General features: G+C 39.2%; 1 protein-coding gene across 3 annotated transcripts in view; it reads left to right on the top strand.

Moving 5' to 3' along the window:
- Nucleotides 1-21,086, top strand: part of Bco2 (beta-carotene oxygenase 2) — a 26,860-nt gene extending 5,774 nt beyond the window's left edge. For 2 of the 3 annotated variants that reach the window (XM_085688719.2, XM_085688720.2), the window contains exons 3-13: nt 6,310-6,510; nt 7,174-7,385; nt 7,808-7,923; nt 8,693-8,795; nt 11,956-12,084; nt 12,885-13,045; nt 13,966-14,133; nt 17,791-17,928; nt 18,472-18,654; nt 19,387-19,497; nt 20,530-21,086. In XM_085688719.2, the coding sequence (XP_085544845.1) occupies nt 6,310-6,510; nt 7,174-7,385; nt 7,808-7,923; nt 8,693-8,795; nt 11,956-12,084; nt 12,885-13,045; nt 13,966-14,133; nt 17,791-17,928; nt 18,472-18,654; nt 19,387-19,497; nt 20,530-20,643 (1,636 nt within the window). In that variant the 3' untranslated portion in view covers nt 20,644-21,086. The remainder of the gene's footprint in view (nt 1-6,309; nt 6,511-7,173; nt 7,386-7,807; nt 7,924-8,692; nt 8,796-11,955; nt 12,085-12,884; nt 13,046-13,965; nt 14,134-17,790; nt 17,929-18,471; nt 18,655-19,386; nt 19,498-20,529) is intronic. The other variant, XM_048417558.3, reaches the window with a different exon arrangement.

The raw sequence follows: 21,086 nt of genomic DNA, 5'->3' as shown, positions 1-21,086 counted from the left end.
CAGTTCCACATATTTTTGCTTACTATCTTGGCACTGATGCTCTCTTACCTGTCTTCCTTCATCTCTTAGTCCTGATTTTTGTTCTGATGTCAACTCAAATCTCACTTCCTTTAATGTCCCCTGTGACTTCCATTTTAAGAACACCAGACCGACTGTGTTACCAGTTTATACGTAGCACTTTCATTGTGAGTGTCCATTTACTCTATTGGCTTGTTTTTTTCTGTTGTTTTTGTTTGTTTGCTTTTAGTTTTTAGGTTTTTTGTTTTGTTTTTGTTTTGTTTCGAGACAGGGTTTCTCTGTAGCCTGTCCTGGAACTCACTCTATAGACCAGGCTGGCCTTGAACTCACAGAGATCTACCTGTCTCTGCCTCCCAAGTGCTGGGATTAAAGACACTTGCCACCACCGTCCTGCTGTTGATTTGTTTTTAAAAATGACTTATTTATCATTTATTTTATCTGTATGAGTGTTTTGCCTACTTTGTAAGTATATGTATCATATAAATGCCTGGTGCCTACAGAGATCAGAAGAGGTATTAGATCCCCAGAAACTGGAGTTATGGGTGATTGTGAGTTGTAACATGACTGGGTCAGTTTGTTGGTGTATCTGTCCCACCCGGCACCCCACAGCCGGCATACCCCAAAGAAAATCACACACAGTCTACATTAGGTATAAATTGATTGGCCCATTAGCTCAGGTTTCTTGTTAACTCTTATAGCTTATATTAACCCATTATTCTCATCTATGTTAGCCATATGGTTTGGTACCTTTTTCAGTTGTCAGCTCACATGTTGCTTCTTCGGTGGTCTGGGCAGGAATGGTGGAGGGAGCTTCCTGCTTCCCAGAATTCTCCTGTTCTCATTGCATCACTTTTACTTCCTATCTGGTTTTCCCACCTATACTTCTTTCCTGGCCACTCAGTGTTTTATTAAAATACATGACTGACAGAATACAGATAATTCTCCCACACCAGTGAGTCAGCTTGTGGGTGCCAGAAACTGAATCCATGTCCTCTGTAAGAGCAACAAGAACTATTATTAACCACTGAACCATCTCTCCAACCTTGTTTGTTTATGTATGTTAGCAGTGTTCCTTGCTAGGATGTAAGATCCATGAGGGCAGAATGCTTCCTAATTTATCTAAATGTCCCCAATATCTCGAATCTTGCTAGCTATTACTCAATAGGTAGATACACTGGGTAAAAACCCAGTAAGTCTTTAGGACTTTCTTTGTGTGTCTGAGGGATATGAAATGATGGGCAGATGTGTCTATGGCTAGGAAGTAATCTGCTTTGTAACGTTTTTAAATGTTGGAAATTTTTTTGTATGAAAAATTTGAACTACAGCAAAGTTCTTTGAGTGGTGGTAGGGGTGAGCATGTATTCCCTGATACATCTTCTTTAACAATTTTATGTTATTCCCTGCCAGCCTTCTCCACTGTTTCCATAGACTTACCTTTTAAAAAGGGGCAGTCATCTGGGGACCTGGAGAGATGACTCAGTGATTTTGAGCATTTGTAGAGGACCTGTGTTCGAGTCCCAGAACCATATGGTAACTTACAACCATCTGTATCTTCAGTTCCAGGACATCTGAAGCCCTCTTCTGACCTCACTGAGCATCAGGCATGCACGTGGTACACATATATACATGCAAGCAAAACGCTAAATATACATAAAACAAAATAAATCAATCAAAAATCAATAAGAAAAGAATTGCAATCACCAGTAGAAATTTCTTTTGTTCTGCTTTTTAAAAAATTTATGCTATCATACCAGCAAGTTAGCTCAGGGAGTAAAGGTATTTGCTAACAAGCATGATGAGTCAAGGCCAGCCCACACGTCAGAGGAGAGAGCCAACTCCAGCAAGTTATCTCTTGACCTCCACACACATTCTCTGGCATACTTATTTATTTATAGATATATACACACACACTTAAAAATTCACACTATAATGGCTTTATGTTGGTATAGAGTAGATATGATCATTATCTTTAGTGACTTGATATTTCAGAGCTTATTACCTTTTAAAAATTGAGCAATATATATGTAAAACATAAGCTTACTATCTTAACTACTTACAAGGATGCAGTTCAATAGCACTGAGTTCATTCATCCTGTCGTGCCACTCTCATTACATCCATCCACAGAACTCATTTTAGTTTACAGAAATGACCATTCTACCAACGATTTCTTCCTTTCTTCCCTCGCTCTGCCAGCTACCATTCTGCTCTTCTGTCAGCTACACCAGAGCATGTGCCCGGCTGTCACAGTCCATCATTTCTCTCCATCTGTTTTTGAAAAGAGGCCAAGGACCAAGAGAACGAGACATTCTCAGGATATATATTTCATACTTACAGACATTTTAATTTGATGAACCTTGTAGTCAGTGGATAGTATGCATGAAATGCAGTGGAGTGCCTCACCCCACTGCACAAGAGGTCTTCAAGGAGGTACTGTAGAGGTCAGATTGCTGGTGGGTGGAGAGGAGGGTGGAGGCTGAGGTAGAGACTGAAAGTGGAAAAAAATCAAAGTACACAAACCAATAAATAACAGAGTGTAAAAGAAGTGGGAAAGCAAACATAGACACGAATGAGAGAGAACAGAGAAATAGTCATTGAAACAGGAAAGAAAAGCAACTCCTAAGAGATTTTGTGGGTCTCAATGCAAATGCATTTGAACACCTTGAATAACTTTCTAGGAAATATGAATTACTAAAATGGATAGAGATAGAAAGTTTAAGCAGATTGACTTTTAGGAGGCTAAATATACTTACAAAATATATTTTCTTTCTTTCTTTTTGTTTTTAAAAGGCACAAGGGGCCAGGTGGTGGTGGCGCACGCCTTTAAGCCCAGCACTTGGGAAGCAGAGGCAGGTGGATCTCTGCTAGTTCAAGGCCAGTCTGCTCTATAAGACCTCGTTCCAGGACAGGCTCCAAAACTACAGAGAAACTCCGTCTCAAAAAACTATATAATAAGAATATATATATACATATATATTCAGTAATTTGACATTAATAAATTATTTATTAACAGAATATAACATCACATTACAAATAAAATTCACAAAGACCAGGTGGAATGAAGTCTAAGAAAGCAAGGTTGCCTCATCAATAGGAAACCTACCCATATTACATTATTAATTGGTCTCAAGAAAAATAGATATTTTTCTTGAAAAATCTTTTCTTGAAGAAAAAGAAAATATAGATAATTATAAAATTATCTTCATAGGTGCTGAGAAGACTTTTTGTTGAAATTCATTATTCATATCTCATAAAATGTTCCAGGAAAATCAGACTTCATAGCGTGAATATATCTTCTCTCTTTCTTCATGCCTGTATTTTTATGTAAAAATAGCTAAATTGGAAACTGCTACAAGTGGTTTTTTTTTTTTGACAGTGTTTCTCTGTGTGTAGCCCTGCAAGTGTTTTTTTCCCCCTATACCCAGGAAAGATGCTCAGGGTTTCCACTACTATGTGAAACTCAGCATCAAACCATATGTAAGTAACACAGTTAGATTAAAGGTGTTGATTTAGGGACCAAAGCCTAAGAGAAGAAGTAAACCCTCTCCTTTCAAATGGTAGGTTAGTAAATCATAAAACCAAAATAAATAATAACACTAAACAAAGTAGTAAAATGCAAGGCAACAGGCTGTAGACCCATGCTGGTGGAAAAAACATCACTCATGGTAGCAGTGGGCTAAATACTTAGGAAAGGGGCTTGGCTCTTGGTGTTTTGTACTTAGAAATGGACAGCACATTTGGACAAATGGAAGCGCCATCTCTTGTTCTTGAGCAGAATGACAGCATTTTTAAAGGTGCATTTCCCATTATTTATAAATACATTATGATATTAATAAAAATTCCAGCAAGCTATTTACCAGAAGTTAGACTAATTAATATCAAAGGTCATATGGAAAAATAAATATGCAATAATTATTAAGAACACACTGAAAATGAAAATTGCTAATTTTGTACAAGACATCTAGAGTACTGTAAATTCTCTACAATTGAAATATTATGACATTGTTCATGAACAAGGAGTAGATGGCAGAACAGGAAGCCAAAAAAATAGACCCACAACTTACCAAACTGAGCATCTGATAAAGACAGCATCTGAAATTATGGGAAATAAAGGGACATTTTTCTTCTTTTTTTCTACATTAAAAAAGTAGTAAAACACACAAAATTTAAAATTTACATCTTAACCATTTGTACAGTTCACTGGGGTCATGTATATTCACACTGTGAAACATTTTCAGAGTTTCCTCATCTTGCAAAATTGGAACTAACAAGTTGAGCAGCAATCTGTCACTTTCCTGTCCTCTAAGTCCATTAATCAACTCTATCCATGTTTTTATAAACCTCAATACTTCGCTTTTAATTTTAAGGTACATTGTTTAGTGTGTATAATTGCATGTTATATGCATGTGCATGCATGTGTACATGCTCATATGCCATGGCATGCATGTGGAGGTCAGAGGAAAACTTTCAGGAGTCAGTTCTTTCCTTTGGCCATGTGGTTTCTGGGGTCAAACTCAGAACATTTGGCTTAGTGGCTGTGCTTTTTTACCCACTGAGCCAGCTCTCCAGCCCCCTTGCCCACTTCTAAGGGTGTATATAAATAGATTATATAGTGTCCATACTTTTATGACTAGTCTATTTTATTTAGCTTAATGATCCTCAAGCTTCATCTATGCTGTGACAAATGGTGGGGTTTTCTTCCTTTTTAGTGCTAGATAGTAATGCGGTATGTATTGCAGAGGAGGCAAAAGTTTTCCTCATCCTCTTTTGGTCTTCACTAGTCCCAGAAATTAAATCAGCAATTGAGAGGGTTAATAATGGGAGAGGAAGTCATATAACCTCTGTTTACTTGTGCTTGTATGTACTTGGGAATCCCTGTAAGAAAATGAAAAGCTGTTGAGCATGGTGCAGGCCTATGTTCTAGTACTTGGGAGGCTGGGGCAGGGAGATCACAAGTTTGAAGTTAACTTCATCTACATAGTAAGTTCAAGGCCAGCCTGGGTTATGTAGTCAGATTGTGTCACAAACAAGGAAAGAGAGAGGGGGGGAGAGAGGGGAGAGAAAGTGGAGGGAGAGGAGAGAGAGTGGAGGGAGAGGAGAGAGAGGGAGAGAGAGAGAGAGAGAGAGAGAGAGAGAGAGAGAGAGAGAGAGAGAGAGATGAGAGAGAGAGAGAGAGAAAGAGAGAGAGAGAGAGACAGATATGAGAGTAGTAATTTGGCCAAAAGTTGTAAATTGTGAGAATGTGACAAGGGTTGGAGCTGGGGCAGTTAGTTGTGGGAGAGTGACTGTCAAAGGGAGTGTTCATTTAGTCAGCTTATACTGTTTGTTTTCTCTTTGCTTTAATTCCCTGTCTCCAGGTACAGGGATGTCTGTCTTCCTTCTGATACAGGGAAGCCATCTTTCATGAAGGAGTTTTCTTTTTTGCTTTTGGAAAGAAAATAGAAAGCCATAGTGCTTGTCTGCAGCTACTGATCTTACAGTGTTCCAAACTCAGAACAATGTGTCAAAGTGGCATATTTGGGGGTAACATGCATGAACCTCTACAATCAGTTTATTTTCAGTCATCAGTAGATGATGTAGAATTCCCCTCTGTATGCTGTGACTATCATTGATTAATAAAGGAACTGGCTTGGCCTGATAGGGTAGAACAGAGCTAGGTGGAGAAAACTAAACTGAATGCTGGGAAAAAGGCAGCGGAGTCAGGGAGAAGCCATGGAACTGCCACCAGAGACAGACATGCCAAAATTTTGACAGCCACAGCCATGTAGCGATACACAGATTAATGGAGATGGGTTAGTTTAGGCTATAACAGCTAGCCAGAAACACACTTAAGCTATTGGTCAAACAGTATTGCAAATAATATGGTTTCTGTGTCGTTATTTCAGGGCTGAGCAACCCTGAACAAACAAGTGGCCTCCTACAACAAGTAAATACATTTTTTTTTGCTTCTGTCTTTTTTGCTCTTGTGAGTAATGTTGATTTGAGCCTGAGAGAACAAAGATCAGCCCTGATTTCAGGAACCATTGTCTTTTCAGATAATGATGTTAGCTTTCCTTGCCCATACTGATGACATCAAGCATTTACTCTGTCAAACACAAGAAAGAAAAGATCACATAAAGCTCTTTTGTTTATTTATTTATTTATTTTTTGAGACAGGGTTTTAGCTCAGGGTGACTTTAAACTTATAGTCCCCCTGTATCTACCTCTCTTGCGTTGAGATCACAGATATGTATCATTACACTGGCTGTGATAAAATTTTTTCAAAACAGGGCTACATTTTTTTCCACTTACAGGTTTTTGATGTTCCATGCTTTTAATTTTTATTTTTTACATGTGCCATGGCATGTATGTGGAAGTCAGAGGACAGCATGCAGGAGTCTGTTCTCTCCTTCCATCCTCTGGGTCCTGGGGATTGAATTTAGGTCATCAGCCTTGGTAGCAAGCACCTTTAACCTCTGCACCATCTTGCCAAACCTGCTCCATCACTTTAATAGGTAATTTCTAGTGTAATTATAAGGTCAAAATGATTATGCAAAAAATAAATTGAAAAAACTATAATGAACAGAAAATTGAATGCATTTAAGATGTGAGGATGAATGTTTCTTTTTAGGAACTTGTTCTGATTTAGAAAATGCCAGGTTTTCTCTCTCCTTCTAGTCATAGGGAAAAGAGCAAAATTATTATTATTATTATTATTATTATTATTATTATTATTATTATTATTATTATTTGGTTTTTCAAGACAGGGTTTCCCTGTAGCTTTGGAGTCTGTCCTGGAACTAGCTCTTGTAGACCAGGCTGGCCTTGAACTCACAGAGATCTGCCTGCCTTTGCCTCCTGAGTGCTGGGATTAAAGGTATGCACTGCCACCACCTGGCATACACAGAATTATCTTAGGATTCACCTGTAGGTTTTTCCTTTAGCCCAGTGGAAAGTGAGCTTTTTGACAGGGGTTAAGAATCATAGGGTCAGGGCCAGAATATAAACTGCTCTTTCCTGTTGTAGCCCAGGGAATTCACAACACTGTCGTTCCTTAATTTCGGATTCTCTGAGTTTTTGGTTTGTTCTGGGGACCCATGTTCTTGCTTATCTTTATATTTGAATGAAAGAAATCCCTTATTCCTAAGTTAGTTTCTATTGTCACCTCCCATTTGCAGATACAATCATTGGTTTGATGGAATGGCTTTGCTTCACCAGTTCAGAATGGAGAAGGGCACTGTGACATACAGGAGCAAGTTTCTACAGAGTGATGCATACAAGGCCAACAGTGCTGGAGATAGAATCGTGATCTCAGAATTTGGCACACTGGCTCTTCCTGACCCATGCAAGAATATCTTTGAACGTTTCATGTCCAGGTTTGAGCCACCTGGTAAGGAACCCTGAAAACAACAGTGATCATCATTTAAATTAGTATCTATACAAATAGAAATCTTGAAAATATACATTTTAAAAGTACATTATTATTTATGTGCATGTGTCAGTGATTGTGGGTGTCATGGAGGCCAGAAGAAGTTGTTGAATGTCCTGGAGCTGGAGTTACAGATGGTTGTGAGCTACCCTATGTGGGTGCTAAGAAGAGAATTCAAGTCTTCTGGAAGAGCAATATGTGCTCTTAAATTTTGAGACATCTCTCCAGTCCTTGAAAAATACATTGTGAGTGTATGAGTGTGTTGAGTGTGTATGTGAGTGTGTGTGTGTGTGTGTGTGTGTGTGTGTGTGTGTGTGAAAGAGAGAGGGCATTGAAGATTTCTTCCTCAGAGCATGTGGTTAATGTCTGCTACCTGATTTCAGCCATGACTGACAACACCAATGTCAACTTCGTACAGTACAAGGGTGATTACTACTTGAGCACCGAGACCAATTTTATGAATAAAGTGGACATTGAAACTCTGGAAAGGACAGAAAAGGTAATGTGTAGGCCCAAAACGAGTAAAATAGATCCCAATTTCCTTTTTATTCAGAGTACCTTATAGAATCTAGATAGCTAAGCAAGAAATTAGAGGCTCATCTCCACAGAAACAAAAGCATTCATTAATTTAGGCTGCCGTCATCCTCTGGCAGGATTATAATACTTACAGGGTTGGTTTTCCTTAAAGATAATCCCAAACTCCTACCTTAATTTTAACATCCCAAGGTCAGGGTATACAGAAATAGCCCTGACAGGCTCATGTTCTTCCTAGACCCAGTAACTATCAGGCTAGAGGTTGTATTGACTCACATTACCTTGGCACATTAATTGTTACATTTCGGGACAACTTGGTTGTTGATACCATGTCTTGCTCTGGAGCTCAGGTTGACCCAGAACTCACCATGCACCTTAAGCTGACTTTGAACTTGTGATCCTCCTGTCTCAGTCTCCCAAGTGTTGGGATTATAGGTGTGCTCCACCACCTCAGACTAAAATTTTAATTTTAGTTTTGATTATAATTGTTATGCCTAGTTTGAACTTTGCTGTGATATTAGATAATTCTTTACAGATGTTTTTGTTGGCAGCTGTGGTGCTGCTGTTTTTATAGTTTTGTTTTCCATTTGTTTTTTTAAACAGGAAAAATAAAGTTTTGATTTCTCACATCATACTTTCAACATAGGTGACATGCTTCTTTGATCTATGGTAATTTATGTTAATAAAGATCATTGTGAATCACTTACAATTCTTAAATGGTCTTAAACTTGCAGGTGGACTGGAGCAAATTCATTGCTGTGAATGGAGCAACTGCACACCCTCATTATGACACAGATGGAACAGCATACAATATGGGAAACACCTATGGGCCAAGAGGTAAAGTGAGGATGGAAGTATTTTTAGATATAATTAAAAGTAAACTCTTTCCCAAAGCTCCATTATGCTTAAAATATAAACAGGAAATATCACTTGAAAGGTTCCAAAGAGGCATTACTGAGGTTAAAACACATGATTTTCATTAAGCATGTGTTCTGTGGTTCTTTTGTATCTATGCTTAGCAGCTGATTTCCTATATGTCTTTTTCAGTGTAACTTACATCTTTATGTTCCATTATGATTTTGGGTGTTATAAGCATGTCTCTTGAATATAAACTTAAAGACATACTATATTGTAAAAGCAAGAAATGTAAAATGCTATAGAAAAGGTTGTAGAGAGAGTCTACTGTCTATCACGTGAAGTAATTAACAAAGTCAGTCAAGGTCAAGGCATTCACAACTCTGTACACCATATGCTAATCATCTGTCTACTTCCAAACCTGCTACCAATCTGTCCAGAGTGTTCCAATACCTAATAATTACAGCTAATGTTTATTGAGTACCTAAGATGGGCTAGGGATAAGCATATTTCTTTGTGCTTTCTTCTTTAATCTATATACACCAAATCTTGAAGTGTACAACTCTGTTATTACCTCCATTTTACAGATGAGGCCAGTGAACTCAGAGGATGTTTAAGTCATTTGCTTGAGTCAGTTTCCATGTTTCTAAAGGCAGATCTGAAGCAAGGCCTGACTTTAAAAACAAAAGCTTGCTATGAGTCATCCTGTTTTGTTAGTCACTGAGTCCAGAAGACTATATTGATATTATTTAACATCCAGCCTCCACCTAGACACCATTTCTCCCTCTTCTTGCTTAAGACCTTTAAAATTATACACCCACTCTCTCAGGGATGGCAAGTTGGTGTTCCTGTTTTTGAGAACATGTTCTCTGAACAAGAGTGTGTTAGTTGAGAGATTAGATATTTGTGACTATCTTCCAGACTATTGTCTATAGTTAATATAACCTGTGTTATTGTTGTGGTATACCTTTGGTGAATTGTAGGCTTTGTGGATTGCGGCTCTTTAGGTCTATATCTACACATAGGAGTGCATATGAAGATGGATGAAGTTTTAGTTTTATTGGCTTAGGTACAGAAAGGATGTCCCGAATACTCTTCCATACAGCCTGTTTTCTTTGTTCTCAGATATTGATTCTTTAGAACTGTTATAGGAAACAGTAGACCTCCTTCTAATCGGTATAGTAAACGTGGAGACCAGAGGACCACCTGTGGGAGTCAATTCTTGCCTTTTTCCGTGTGTGACCTGGGGATGGAACTCAGATCATCAGACTTGGTGGCAAGTGCTTTTACTTACTGAATTCTTGCCAGCCTTTGATGACTGTTTCAAATCTAGCTATATATTGGATTCACTGGGGAACCATACAGTTACCTGGGTCTTTCCCTCAAAGACCAGAATTAACTAGTCTCTATATCACCTAAACCTGCAAAATTGGGAACGTTATCCTAACAAGACCACTGGGTTTTATGGACATTAAAGCTGACATGGGTATATTTTTGTTTGTTTTGTTCCATCCATCACTTTTTAATCTTTTAAAAAATCCACTTCTTATTAACTTCGCTAACCAAGTAGTATTTTTTAAAACTTATTTGTTATTTGGAAGATATCATTCTTAGTTATATATCTTAAAATAGCAACCAGATCATCAATCTCAACCTAATGCATCCAAGAGTCATCTAGAATGCTTGCTATCAGGATAGAGCATGGACTTCATCCATCTTTAGGGATTCTGGTTCAGCAGAACTGAAAAGAGGCCAAGAATCTGCACCTTTACTATGGATCCCAGGGCATCTTGATGCAAATAGTCTCTGGATCTCACTGAGAAACTCAGGCACCAATCATGACTGCCCATACTTGTTACTTTGCCTCAACTTCCTGTTTATAGAAACTCCTGGAGACTGCCAGAATCAGACTCAAGGTGCTGGGCAAGGCAGCTCTCTTTCATATTGCTCATCGTATTAGATACCTGTCTTACATAATGCCTTCAAGATGCCTTCAGTGCCCTGTAGTTCAGTGACTGTTTAAATTCAGTGAACTGGATAATCCAATTGCAAGCCCTGGGATTCCTTTTATATCTAATTTCAAGTAATACCAAACCTACTTCTGTTTTCTCATTTGATTATCTGGTTCAGTGAGATGGTTTTGAACTGGAACTTAATGTATATGTAGTTGCAGGAAGCCTGAATACCTGGGATACGTTTAGATACATAATAATTCTGATTGTAATTTTTTAAAGGCCTGCAATTATTTACTTTTAAAAGTTAAAAGTTGTAGGAAAGGGACTAAGGAATAAATGGGCAAATCATAGCCAAGTTTTAGCCTTTTCAGATTTTCTTAGAACATTTTATCAACCCAGTTAGTTTTTAATACTTAAAACTATGTTCTTCATATTAATTTATCATTATTCTTGTCTATCATTTTTGTCACTGTTTAAAACATGATGCTTCCTATATATGAAATGGTCTCTCAAAACCTAGCCATCTCTTCACCCTGGACATCTGCAGTAATGTGTACATATTATTCACCTGCTCTAGGCCTTTACTTGAATGGTCTCAGCTTCGGGAAGCCTTCCCAGACTACCATATTCAAAATGGCAAACAGGAATGCCCACCCATTCACAATCACTGCAGCCCCATTCCTAGCTGTTTTTACATTGCAGTTCATATCACCATCAGGTGCACTGCGTTTTTGCTTGTATGTTTTACTAGAATTTGAGTTTTAGAGATGAATAGATTTTCTCTCTTCTGTGTACTGCTGCATACAAGAGTTTGAAATACAGTGATTAAAATTCTTAGGACAGTGTTTGCAATATGATTGGTGACCAGTAAATGGCTGCAGAATAAAATGAACCAAGAAAAATGTGTTGGTTATTTTGTTCCTTTAGAACAATGAAGATTGTGAAATTCTGTGTTATGCAAGTTCATCATGTCCTACACTGGAAATTATAATACCAGGAAGAGAGTTCAGTATCACCTAAATATTTATTCATTCACTGAGTAGCTACATAAACGTGTGCTATTAGTTAATCCATCAGTAGCCATTTCTAGCATGCTTACTAAATGCCAAACCCTCTCAAGGGCACAGGTTATCTTTCATTCTAGAATGTATATAAAAATGGTAAAGGGAGAAACTTTTGTGGTCCAGGTTCTTGCTATAATATTATTCGGGTTCCGCCGGGGAAGACAGAGCCTGGGGAGACGATTCATGGAGCACAAGTGCTGTGTTCTATTGCTTCCGCGGAGACCATGAAGCCTTCCTACTACCACAGCTTTGGTGAGTCTATGGGGGGGGGGCTAGTTGCATTGGGCTCTGAGTTAATGTTGCTGTATCAGAAAGATTATTTTTGACAAGTCCCATCTGATAATTTATCAGAGTATTGCGATAATGAGATCAAGATTGCATTAATACCAGTTAAGTTGTTGTGTTTAGTCATGTAGTCCTTATGCTAGCCTGCAGATTGCTTGAAGAGACATGCCTGCTTAATGGAAGTAGTTACTTAGAAACATAAATTGATAATTAATAATTTTAGTCAATATCAAAATCTTAAAATAATAGTCAAACATGAAAAAGGTCTTGACTATTTCGTGTGTGTGTGTGTGTAGGGAGAACCTTATATCTTGTAAAGAGTGTGTTTCGACCTTTAAAAATAGTGTTTTGTTAAGTTTTGAGATGTTTCAGCCTTTATTCAGAACATTTACTTTATGTATTGTAAATTGTGGTAGCCAAAATATCTTTATATCTAGTGTGACAGGAGAAGGACTAAGGAGTAAGTACACTGAGCACAGACAGCACTTTAACTTTGTTCTGCTTTCTGTTCTCCTTAAACCAGAACAATTTAAAATAAAAAAAAAATCCCAACTAAGGGCATTAACCTAAGTCTTCTTAACAGTTCTCTTTTCTATGTAGAAACAGGAAATATGTCCAGTTGAGCCGGGAAACAGCGAGGTATTTTTGGATGGTGTTTACTTAGGTCAGCAGTGGCATGCCCTGTCATTCAGACAGGTCCCTCACTGCCATATCTCAGTCACTCTATCTTGCTAAGTAACAGTCGATTGTTTCCTGGAACCCTCTAGGAATGACAGAAAACTTTATCATCTTCATTGAACAGCCTCTAAAGATGAAGCTGTGGAGAATGGTGTCTTCTAAAATCCGGGGGAAGGCCTTTGCTGATGGGATAAGCTGGGAGCCCCAGTGTAACACACGGTTTCATGTGGTGGATAAACACACTGGACAGGCTGAGTATTTGAGCGTGCTTGTAATGAAAATCTGCCCTTGAAGTTGATTTCCACAGGGCTGTCTTTTCACCATCATACATTATTTTTTTAAAGATATATCTAATTAAGGGTATTACCTTCTTTTTCTGGTTGGATTGGCCACTAATTAGCCATCACAGTGGATGTTGTGTGTTGGAAATCTGTGGGGAATGTTTTTACTCCTCCAAAGGATTGCACTGAAAGGGTACAGGGAGTGCTCCTCACAGGTTTTCTCAGGCCATGATAGTGCAGGGGCGCTGTTCATGCAACACTCCTGTCACTTCTGCAATGACACTTTGAAGCTTAAGTAGCTATTTCTGGAACTTGCTGGTGTGCCAGTGTCATAACCCCACTGAAGTCCAGCATATTGATGGAGTATGTTCTTATGTCCCCATTAGTAATAGCTCCATTGTACTTGTCTTTGTTCATCGCTAAGACGATAGCATCCTAAATGTAATTTTCCCCGATTTCATTACAAAATTATTAGAATAATGAGTGGATTTTTCAATTACTCACTTAATTTATAATAAACATCCAAAGTAACAGTACTTTCCATTAATCTTGTAATTAGAGTCCAGGATCTATTTATCCTGTAAAACATTAGACCACATAATTCAGGAGGGCTTTTAAATTAGTCACAACGATGGATTGGTTGTGTCAAATAGCCTCCGTTCACTGATAAGCATGAAATGAGATGACTTAAGCAAGCAATGCTTAAATCATTGCCTTTGTGTGCTGCTGTTTCTTCCTTTGTACCTACTGACCATGGCATGTAAGTGGGGGGTGAATATTCTCCTATGAGCTTTGTAGATTTATTCCTGAAGGAGAACAGAAAGGAGGGGAAGGGAAGGAAAAGGAATGAGAACTGAGTGTCTTCCTAAATTGTTTGCATGTCCTGCAGACTCTCCCAGGAGTGTATTATAGCAAACCTTTCGTTACCTTTCATCAAATCAATGCCTTTGAGGACCACGGCTGTATTGTGATTGATCTGTGCTGTCAGGATGATGGGAGAAGCCTGGAAGTTTACCAACTACAGAATCTCAGGAAAGCAGGGGAAGGGCTCAATCAGGTAAACATATGAACTCCTCTGTCTTCTGAGTGCTGGGATTAAAGGTGTGTATCACCACACCAGGCATTAACATTTTATTTTTAGGGTGTTGCTTGCTCTATATTAATTAATGGATTGTTATAGAGCAGATTTAGGTTTAAAGAAAAAAAAACAAACTGAAATAATGGAGTGTTTCCCCCATGTATTCCTCTTCCCTAGTTTCTCTAATATCAATACTGTAAATTTTGGATTATTTATTGTTATTGTATGCATGCATATGCATGGTGTGTGTGTGTGTGTGTGTGTGAGAGAGAGAGAGAGAGAGAGAGAGAGAGAGAGAGAGAGAGAGAGAGAGAGAGAACACATGGGTGACACAGTACACGAGTAAAGGTAGTGAAAGTAAGAGACAACCGTCAGGAATTGGTTCTCTCACTGTGGGATTTAGGATTAAACCCAGGCTGTCGGGCTTGGGCAGCAAACCATTTTACCCTTTGTTATTGTTGTTGTTGGTTTTTTTGGACTGGGTTTCTCTGTGTAGCCCTGGCTGTCCTAAAACTCCCTGTGTAGACCAGGCTGGCCACCAACTCAGATCCACCTGCCTCTGCCTCCTGAGTCTGCGATTAAAGATGAGTACCATCATCGCCTGACTCCATTTTATGATTTGAACCATCATTTCACCAACCCAATATTATTAACATCTTCCATTGTTGTGAAACATTTGTTATATTTGATGAGTCAGTACTGATCTGTTCTTACTAACTAAACTCCACAGTTCTTAGAGCTCACCCTTTAATAATCTTTAATAAATCTTTAATAATCTGTGGTCTCTATAGTTCTGTCTGTTTCACAATGTCTGTAGTCCAGGCTGGCCTTGAGCATGCGTCATTTTCCTTCCTCACCCTCTGGAATGATGGGATTAGAGCTGTGCAGCACTATGCCCAGTTTAGGCTGACTCACTTCTCCCTCCCTCCCTCCCTCCCTCCCTCCCTCCCTCCCTCTCTCCCTCCCTCCCTCCCGCATTTCCTTTCTTTTTAGTCATATGCGTTTGTGGTTCCTCCATGTCTTTTTTGTGTTGCTAATTTTATATTTTAATATTGAGCAATAGTGTCTTGTGTATGCTAGCTGACCATCTATTCACCTATTGAAGAATATCTTGCTAGTTTACAATTTTGGTGAAAATGACAAAAATTGTTACAAACATTTGTGCACAGATTGCATGTAAACATAAATTATCAATAGATACCTTTTTTGAGACAGAGTCTCTCCTGAAGTGCAGGCTAGCCTTGGACTCACTGTATAGTCAAGACTAGCCTTGAACCCTGGTCCTATTGCCTCTGTCTTTCTGGTATTACAGTCATGTGGCAATACATCCAGCCTTAGAATTTTTAAAAAATATTTATTTTGTTAGATTAGAAAAGTTCCCTTTTCTACTTCTATATTACTAAGAATTTTGGTCATGGATAAATGTAGTAGTTCATATTTTTTTCTCACTTTTGAGAGTACTATATGGATTTTAACCCTTTTTTATTAATGTGATGAAGAATACTGGTTCCTTCTTTTAAAAAGTATTTATAAAGTTCATATGGTTGCAGATACCGTTAATCTCAGTATTTGAAAGTAGAGGCAGTCAGGTCTGGATAAGTTTCAGGCCTGATTGTTTACATAGTGAGTTACAGGTCAGTTGTCTCAGAAGAAAAAAAAAGTTGAAGCTGGGTCTGGGTTCAGGCTTATAATCCCAGCTAATTTGCGGGCTCAGGCAGAAGATCACAGTTTCTGAGAATTTGCCTGTCTCTGCCTCTCATTTCCCAGTAGAAGCTGAGTCATTGTAGATATAAAGCAAACATCTAACCTGGCTTTTATATGAATTCCGGGGATTCAAACACAGGCACCCATGCTGTGTGGCAAGTGCTTTTACTCACGGAACCACTGTCCTGTATCAATGTTGGTTTTTTGTATTAAAAGTAATAGCCATGTCAGTGGGTGTGGAGTGGTATCTGTGGTTTTGCTTGTTTACATTTCTCAAATGACTAAAGTGTTGAAAATCTCATTAGGTCCTGAGTGGAAGAGTTGCCTCTAATACCTGGTCCATCTGCAGGTTTCCTTTCCTTCCTTAATCTCATGGTCCTTCCTGGCCTGTCTAGCTTATCACTGCTTCCAAACTCCTATTTTTAAACATCTTATCTGGATTTTTTTTCTTTTAGTTCTTCTCAAAGGAGTGGTTGGTTCACATCACCTGACCCAACTTTAATTGTCTTCTTGTTTAGCTAAGGTTTTCCAAAATAAAGCAATGTTGATAAAAGATGACTTTTATTTTTAATTTAAAATTTTATTTTATTGAGACAGGATTTCTCTATGTAGCCCTGGCTGTGCTGGAACTCACTCTGTAGATCAGGCTGGTCTCAGACTCAGAGATCCGCCTGCCTCTACCTCCCAAGTATTGGGGTTAAAGGCGTGTGCCACCACTGCTTTGCAAAGAATTAAAGGGCCAATTCTTTGTAAAGTTTAAGGGTAATATCTAGAGATTTCAAAAAATTCAAATAAAGAACAGCATGTATTTTACTCAGTGAAATCATTTTTATGTGGGATGGAGGTGACATGGGGTAGATAGGTATGAAAATGGCACAATTTGTTCTCCATCTTATAATATTTCAAGAGAAAAATATGCTTAAAACTCATGGTCACAGACACTGTGCATTTTTCTTTTGTGTCTTCTGCTTAAACACCGTCTTAGTATCCAGACTATTTTGGAGTTCCTCTGGCTGCCCATAGCATCTGCAGTTCACGAGGGGGACTCAGAAAACTGAGTGTAACAACGCAGTGCGTACAAAAAGAAGGATCTGGAGGAAGCCAGGCTTCCTAGTATAGCTGCACAGGACACATATAAAGAACTAGTCCTGACACCATGTGTGACCTGTTACCTTCCTGGGAAGTTCACAAACCTGATTTTTCAGGTCTTACTGGGAATCAGTCATTTAGGCATCTAGCCAACAGGTCCTAAATAACTAACCTCAGGTCCTGAAGTTCTAGACTCCTAGGGGAACTCAGATGTTAATCTTTTTTTTTCCCAACTGAAGAATAAATCCTGGGTCTTGTACATGCTAGGCGAGCACTATACCTTTGAGCCACGTCCTTAGCCCCCGGGTGCTCTTTTTAAATGACATCATCATCACAAACTATATTTATTGACTACACAGTGTCATTCAAGGCTTCAAATACTCTTATCACACACAGCAGCCTAAGAACTCAGTTTCTAGGAGCCAGCTAAGGGTTAGTTTTAGAAATTGACCTTGCTCAAGAATGTGTAGGGTTTAAGCAATCCTATCCTGCTAAGCTGTCCCTTCTCTGAAGCAGCAAACATGAAAAAGGGCCCTTCTCTTGTTTGTGTCTAGTTTCTGGAACCTTTGACTATATAATCATTGATTTATTTGATGCTAATTAATAAATATTTAATTTTATAGTTATTAGTCCACCACTAGAATACAAATTTCATGAAATTCAGTGTTGCATTCCCAGTTTTTAAACAATATTTCACCTACAGCAGGTACTCAATAAATATTTTCTGAATGAATGAATTGGAATTATTATTTGTACAATTCTAGTAATGACTGAATTTAAGTTTCTAGTTTATTATCCTAGGGATAACATTTCCCCATCTGTTCATTTCTCTCTTCTGAACAGGTCTATAATTCAATGCCAAAATCTTTCCCTAGAAGATTTGTTTTGCCCTTAGATGTCAGTGTGGATGCCCCTGTGGGAAGGAACCTCAGCCCACTGTCCTATTCTTCAGCCAGTGCCGTGAAACAGGGTGATGGAAAGGTAAGCTTCCTGTGGACGGCAGTCTAAGGATGTGGATTTTAGTGACATCACTTTATTCTTTGGCTCTTCTCCAAATGTGTGGTACCCAGAAGGTTTCATAACATTTGTCTGAGCTTGAGTGAGATCATGGAAACTTGTTTGGGCAAGAGTCACAGAAACTGGGTGGAATGGACACCGTGTTTGACCATGCCTTCTCTGCTCGGAGCCAGATATATGCAGCTTGCCAATGGTTTTGGAATGTGTGAGTTTCTGAGATCGATTCAGCCTTCCCCACGTTCTGGAGACACTACGTTTCCCACGGAATGCAGAAACACTTCACATCCTGTTGCCATTTGACATCTTAGTCACAGCCTAACAGTGTTCTCTGCATGCACGTGCACTATGGAAAGGGGAACAATGTGAAACATGACGTAGAACATTAGTTCTCAGATCCTGTTGCAACGTACGGAGTAGCGTGTCCTTACTCTAAAGAAATGAAAGAGAAGTAAGAGAAAATAAAGAGAATTAAGCAGCTACTTTTAACCCCTTGGGAATCTCTCTTAGATCTGGTGCTCTCCTGAGAATCTACACCATGAGGACCTCGTAGAGGAAGGAGGGATTGAATTTCCTCAGATCAACTATGGCCGATTTAATGGCAAAAAGTATAATTTCTTCTATGGCTGTGGTTTTCGGCATTTGGTGGGGGATTCTCTGATTAAGGTTGACGTGGTGAACAAGACACTAACGGTAATGAAGATCCCTTTTCTTACTTTTTCAAAGACCTGCTCTGCCCTTTGAATTATTTCTGTTTTATTTAAAGTAGTTCCTTAGATGTATTAGTTTTCTTAAAATTTTTAATATCTGCTTATTTTATGTGTATGTGTTTGTAGCTGAGTGTATTATGGGTACTGCATGTGTGCAGGAGCCTGTGGAGGTTGGAGGAGGACATCTGATCCCCTGGAGCTGTGATTACAGGAAATTGTGAGCTGTTGTGTGGGTGCTGAGGATTGAACCTGGGTCTTCTGAAAGAAGGGCCAGTGTTCTTACTGCTAATCTGCCTCTGTTGCTCAGTTTACTTTGGATTCTTTAATATTAAACAGTTTGGCTGTTTTCCTAGGTTTGAGTATACTGAATCACTTAAGCAGGGGGTTGGTTTCCTGTGAGAAATCTAAAGAAAAGCCAAAGCTTGGGAAATAATGGCAAAATTGATGTCATTTTCCGGAGGATTTATGGGGTGAAGGTTATAGTGACCCTTATATTTAAGGTTGATGGGAAATCATATTAGATGGTGATCTAGAGGCAGCAGAGGCTCCTCTTACCTCCATTTAATGCAGTAAGCCTAGGTTTGTGGTCGCTATTGAAATATCCTGTTGACAGCCCAGCTTATGCTGTGAGTGACAAATGCTGTAGAACGGCCCCCAGTCACCCCTCACCCACCTTTCATCAGATGCCTTTTCTGTGTGTTGGCGGGACTTGCAGGTTTGGAGAGAAGATGGCTTTTATCCCTCAGAGCCCATTTTTGTTCCAGCACCAGGAGCTGATGAGGAGGATGCTGGGGTTGTTCTTTCTGTGGTGATCACTCCCAACCAGGTACGTCTATTTGCCAGTCACTGATCACAGCAACACAGCAGGAGGGCGTGGAGTGTTGCCCCCCATAGTCTACTGTGATGCCTCATGGCATCCTCTCTGTCCTCTTCCCCTTCGCACTGCGTACACTTCCCCACTTTAAAAATCATAGTCCATACTTTAATACATCTTCAAGTCCCATTTGTAAACTTAAAACAACATGATGTCTTCAGAGGCATTTGTTATAGATAAAGTACTTTCATATATATTATGATGATTATTAAAAGTTGTGGGATACCATTTTATTCATGTGAAATTTATCACTTTGTTGCAAGCGGCCTGCATCTGGTCTCACAGTGGTAAAACCAGTGTTTAAAGCGTTTGGCTTCTGGCCCGATGTTCATACCAATATCTGTGTTTCTAGTTTCAGTAAATTGACCTAAAGATTCCAATATATAAGCTCTGGCTAGCAACTCAATAATGCTACTTGTCCAGGCAATCTTATAGCAAATTGTTCTTCTCAAGTACCAGTTTTGATCAACTATTAGTGGCACCTGGGTACGGAGTTCTGAGCCCTTTAGTGGTTTAGTTAAAAAAAAAAAGTGCTGTGATCAATTAGTAATGTCTGCTACAGGCTTATTCCATGTGCTTAACACTCCAATAATTAGGTCAGCACAAATCTCAGACTGACTTTTAATGCTGACCTTTATACAGCTCCTAAGTAACACAAAATGGAAGCATTTCTAACTTGGAAAAAAGAATTTCCGCATATTTTGCAAGATTAGAAAGGGTCAAGCAAAAATATTGTCAAAGCCGTCTCTGAAGAGAATCGGCACAAACAACTTTATTTCTTTACTTTAGGGTGTGAACTTCTTTAGTCACAGTGTTTCTGTCCAGGGCAGCAACTGGGCAAACATTTAGTGGGTGGCTACTGGACAAATACAGTGGGTGGCTAGGTGAGGCTTAGGTTTCAGGAGCAGGTATGAGCATGAGCAAGAGGTGCTCTCTCCCTTTGAGACGAGGAGGCAACTTTCAGTGTTCCATTTCTTTTTCTAGAGTGAAAGTAACTTTCTACTTGTCTTGGACGCCAAGAACATGGCAGAACTGGGGCGAGCGGAGGTATCTGTGCAGATGCCTTATGGGTTCCATGGCACGTTTGTACCCATCTGATGGCACAACCACAGGATCTGAGAATCAGCTGCAGAGAGAAAACCGTGGATCTCACCCAAAACTAAAACCCCTATGGGCTCATATTCTGAATGCTGTTCCCAACTTGTGTTACTATTTTGGGAGGCTGAGGAAACTTTTGGGGGTGAGGCCTCACAAGCACAAGGGACCAGCCTTTGAAGTCTCTGATTCTCTCGTGCCCTCTCTCTACTTCCTGGTCCACTGCAATGTGAGCAGCCTTCACCTGTACTCCACATCTTGCCACTGATGGGGTAATCCACCCTGCCTTCCCACTATGGCCTGCTGATCCTCTGAAACTGTGGGCTAAAGGAAATCTTTTCCCTTTAGTTGTTTTGTTACTTGTTTTGCAGCAGTGGTAAAATAGCTAACACAAACCCTGGGTGTATTTTGTTTTACATTTCTATTAAAAACAGTTTATGAGGTAA

The sequence above is a fragment of the Myodes glareolus genome, chromosome 4 (assembly GCF_982192425.1).
Source record: "Myodes glareolus chromosome 4, mMyoGla1.1, whole genome shotgun sequence".
NCBI lineage: Eukaryota > Metazoa > Chordata > Mammalia > Rodentia > Cricetidae > Myodes > Myodes glareolus.
Note: the sequence above shows the minus strand (reverse complement) of the source record. Positions and strands in the feature narration are given on the sequence as shown.